We start from the raw sequence: 3,787 nt of genomic DNA, 5'->3' as shown, positions 1-3,787 counted from the left end.
AGGCTGAGTGTGTGGGGCTGCTGCCGGCAATTTTGGCCCTGTGGGATGACCCAGGGAAGGATTGCAGGGGACTTGGGTGGGTGTCAGGAGCTGAGGCAGACTGAGCTGCAGGGATGCCAGGGTCAGGGATATATCACGAGCTGCAGCAAATGCCCATGGCTGCTCTGCAGCACTTGCTCGGGCTCAGAGAACAAGTGGGTCTGTGCAGACCCGTGCCCACGCCAATAACCCATCCTGTGCCTGTGCTGACAGCCCAGCCCATTGCCCAGCGAGGCAGGCAGCTGCGTCACCCAGCAGCGTAACTACCAAGTCACAGGGGTACTTGTGGCTGCCTGGGCCTGGCACACACCTCAGTACAACCCTCCCTGGGTCTGTCAGTGCCGTGCCACAGGGGCAACTGGCTTTCCAGGTCTGGGGCTGCAGACACTGTGCTGCAATGGGGAGTGGCTGCTGGGGACATCACACCATGATGGTGAGCGGCTCCTGGGGCCGCATGGGATGAGGTGGCAGTGGTCCTTGCTCCCATGGCACAGGCTGAGCTGGGCTCTTCTTGGGGTAGCCCGATGGGCGGGCGGGCAGGCAGGCAGTGCCGAGGAGCCCGAGCACACCCTGCCATGGCTGCTGAGGCACTAGCCCTAACGAACACACGCTAACACACCAAACCCGCTTGCCTGCTTCCAGCCCGACAGGTCCAGACACAGGCTGGGAGCCCTCCTGCACAGCTACGCTTTAATGGGCCAGGTCAGCCTGCAGTGGGGGAACCAGAGCCTTTGGGTGCACTTGGCACCGCGGTGGTTTTCCTGAGCACATGCCGATGGCAAGCGCAGCATCCCGCAGGGCTACTTGGTCTGGGGGGGGGGCAGCAGGTGCCTTGGTTGTGGGGAAGGTCTTGGCCAGCTGCTCTCCTGGAAAGTTGGACATGGGGCTGGAGTTCAGTCGATGCCTGGCAGCTCCAGCCTCGCTACTCCTGGGCAGTGCAAAGGGGGTTGCATGTTCTCTCCAGCCAGAACACATCACTGTCCCTGAATGCTTCTGCAAACAGCCTAAAGCTGTTTTCTGGGCTGGCTGGGGTGTTCACAGGAGGGAGAGTTCTTTTCTGCTAACAGTAACCACCCACAGAGAAAGGGTCTGCTGGTGAGCCAGCCCCATGCGGAGCTATGCTGTGGGTTGTGACGGCCATCCTGGCCCTGGTCCTGCTGTGCCCCAGCAGCTCTGGGCAGTGGGAGCACCCATGTCCCTGTGTCACAGCATCACCACACAGCTTCCAGACAATGTGCCCCAATGGGTCCTTGGCCGCTGCAACCCAGAGAAGCGGATCTTCCCCAGCACCCCAGGGTCCTGCTGCTTCCAGCGCCACGCCACAGTAGCTCAGAAAGATGTCTGGATCCAGTCCCTGGCTGTAAGCAGAGTCCTGTCGTGTCCCGCTCCTTCCTAGTGAGTGTGACATGAAGAGAAGAGATACAGTCCCCGAGACCCTGAGGGTCTGCTGCCAGGGGCAGACAGCACTGCCCCACGCTGAAAGCAGAGAGGAGGCTCTCTTAAGTGTCCCTGTCCCCCTCCTGTTCTCTGTCCCAGTCCTGTCCCCATCCCCTTCCCTGTCCCTGTGCTGGCTCTGCTGGCAGACTGTGCCATCAGGGATCCAGCATTCCCTGGCACAGACTGGGTACCGGGGCAGCCTGGCAGCGTGGGCATCTCCCCAGCATGCTCAGCCCTGCATCCCCAGCGGCCAGCTGAGCCGGCCACGCTGCCGCCCGTGCCAGCAGAGCAAGGGGAAATGCCTCAGGGAAAGCCTGGCTCACCCCATCACCCCCTGCACCTTCCTGCTCCCCAGCAAACAGCACTCTGCCGCAGCTGGGCTGGCCCTGGCCCTGCTCTGCCATCGTGTTCCCACTGGCCCCACTCCAGCACAGAGTAGAGGAATGTACCAAGTGCCGAGCACCCTGGTAGCCCCCTCCCCTCTTCGTGCAGTCCTCACCTGGGACTCAGGTGCGTGCGTCTCTCTGCTCGTAAACGGAGTGAAGCTTCTGAATGAGAAATATTTTATCCTCCCCCTCCTGCAACAGCAGAGACATTGCGGTGAGCAGCTGCAGGATGGGTTCTTGCACGTCCAAGGTGGCAGCACTGTCAGGACTAGAGCCTGAATCCAGCAGTCCCAGGGCTGGACTAGGGTGTGGAGCAGCCAGGACTGCCACGACCAGCCAGGGACAGCATGCAGAGTTCACGCACATTGGCAATCTGCTCCTTCAGCAGGCAGATGATCCTTCGCTGGCCTCTCACCACCTGGATGTTGAAGTAGATCACGGCTCTGCAACGACAGGTAGGACGGGGCGGTGGCAGCCAGGGCTGGAAGCCGGGGGATGCTACATGCCTGGTGCTGGGCTGGGGTGCAGGGCTCTGGAGTGACACCCCAGCTCCCAGCCGCCCACTCAGGGCTGTGACAGGGGGAACCCTCAAAGTGTGGGCCCAAGGTTCAGCCTTGGGCTCGAGTCTGTACTCACAGCAGGACCCCGGATAGGAAGAACAGGAGGAAGGTGTTCTCCACCAGGTGCTGGTGGACCCAGGCAAACCAGGTGATGTTCGGGTTGGACTTCTCCAGCACTTGCACCCAGGTCTTCCCTGACTTGTAGATGGTTTCCAGCCCCTGGAAGGGACCACAGGTTTCTGACGGCCGCACCCTGAGCAGAGCAAGCAATGGGGTCAGTCAGAGCGATGGGCAGCCCAGCCAGCCACTACTCCTAGCCCAGGGCACTGCCTGGCTTCAGAAGTCCATCCCTCCAGGGACCAAGCCTCGCCTGCCCCAACCATTCCTGGTGGCTGGACGAGGGGGTCCTTATCCCCTTGTCCTGCATCAAGAACATCTGGGAACAGCTGGGAGAAGTGGGCACAGACCAACCGCTGCTATGCTCTGTGCAATGACCAGCAGCTGGGCAGCATCTCTCTGCCTGGGGCAGCACTGCACAGCCCTGCGCTGGGCACAGTGTGCTGCCAGGATGGGAGAAGCACTGACTCCCCATGTCCCTCTCCTTTGCCCGGCAGCCAGCAGTTCTGCGCCCTGAGCCATGGTCCAGCGGGTACTCACGACCAGATGGTGTAGGAGAGGAAGACGGCTGCACCCAGGAAGGATGGGAAGCACAGCAGGGTGATGAAGACAGTGCTCATGTGAGATGCTTGCCAGGGCTTGCTGGGGGACTGGCAGTTCTGCATCAGGCTGGTCTGCAGACAGGGAGCAGAGTCCCGCTGCTGCCGTCTCCTGGGAAGTGGCCCCAGGAGTGCAAGCGGGACAGCTGCCCCCACCCTGCCGTCCTGTCCCTCCCATCTGCTGGGAGCTGGGCGAGCTTGGGGACACCCTGTCCCCAGCAACATCTCCTCCCTGCCACAAGGACAGCACTGCTCGCTGCATGGTGCGGCACCTCTGCTGTGGCAGAGGCAGTCTGCAGCAGGGCACAGTGTCACTGCAGGGCTGCCCATCACGGGGATGCGTGGGGAGCTGTGGGAGGGTGGGCATCTCGCACCTTTTTGATATAGAACAGCAGCAGCAGCTTCAGTGTCTGTACAGCCGGCAGTAGTGGTGCGAAGAGAATGCCCAGCCTGGGAGAGAGGGGGGAAGATGAGCTTGTTCAGGGTCCAAGCCCTGTGGGAGCCAGCGATGGGCAGAGCTGGGGGCAGCGGCAAGGCACCGACGCCAGCTCCGGTCAGGCTTTTGTACAGCAAAAAGCAAGCATGGGGCACCCCAGACCAGGTTTGCTGTGCAGCCTGTGCTGGGGCTGGGATCTCGCTGACCCCTGGG

General features: G+C 61.9%; 2 protein-coding genes across 2 annotated transcripts in view; one reads left to right on the top strand and one right to left on the bottom strand.

Annotated features, from left to right (window-relative positions):
* Nucleotides 1-1,435, top strand: part of ARL16 (ADP-ribosylation factor-like 16) — a gene marked incomplete at its 5' end in the record, with an annotated part of 2,307 nt that extends 872 nt beyond the window's left edge. The window contains one exon of the mRNA XM_010294205.1: nucleotides 1,249-1,435. Within this exon, the coding sequence (XP_010292507.1) occupies nucleotides 1,249-1,435 (187 nt within the window). The remainder of the gene's footprint in view (nucleotides 1-1,248) is intronic.
* A 547-nt stretch (nucleotides 1,436-1,982) lies between these two features.
* Nucleotides 1,983-3,787, bottom strand: part of TMC6 (transmembrane channel-like 6) — a 6,860-nt gene continuing 5,055 nt past the window's right edge. Inside the window, exons 16-20 of the mRNA XM_010294204.1 lie at nucleotides 3,513-3,588; nucleotides 3,080-3,213; nucleotides 2,499-2,675; nucleotides 2,227-2,305; nucleotides 1,983-2,054 (exon numbers count right to left, since the gene is read on the bottom strand). Of these exons, the coding sequence (XP_010292506.1) occupies nucleotides 1,983-2,054; nucleotides 2,227-2,305; nucleotides 2,499-2,675; nucleotides 3,080-3,213; nucleotides 3,513-3,588 (538 nt within the window). The remainder of the gene's footprint in view (nucleotides 2,055-2,226; nucleotides 2,306-2,498; nucleotides 2,676-3,079; nucleotides 3,214-3,512; nucleotides 3,589-3,787) is intronic.

The sequence above is a fragment of the Phaethon lepturus genome, unplaced genomic scaffold, assembly GCF_000687285.1.
Source record: "Phaethon lepturus isolate BGI_N335 unplaced genomic scaffold, ASM68728v1 scaffold47889, whole genome shotgun sequence".
In the NCBI taxonomy this organism is placed as follows: domain Eukaryota; kingdom Metazoa; phylum Chordata; class Aves; order Phaethontiformes; family Phaethontidae; genus Phaethon; species Phaethon lepturus.
The sequence above is the reverse complement of the archived record's forward strand: the minus strand, read 5'-3'. Positions and strand labels throughout refer to the sequence as shown.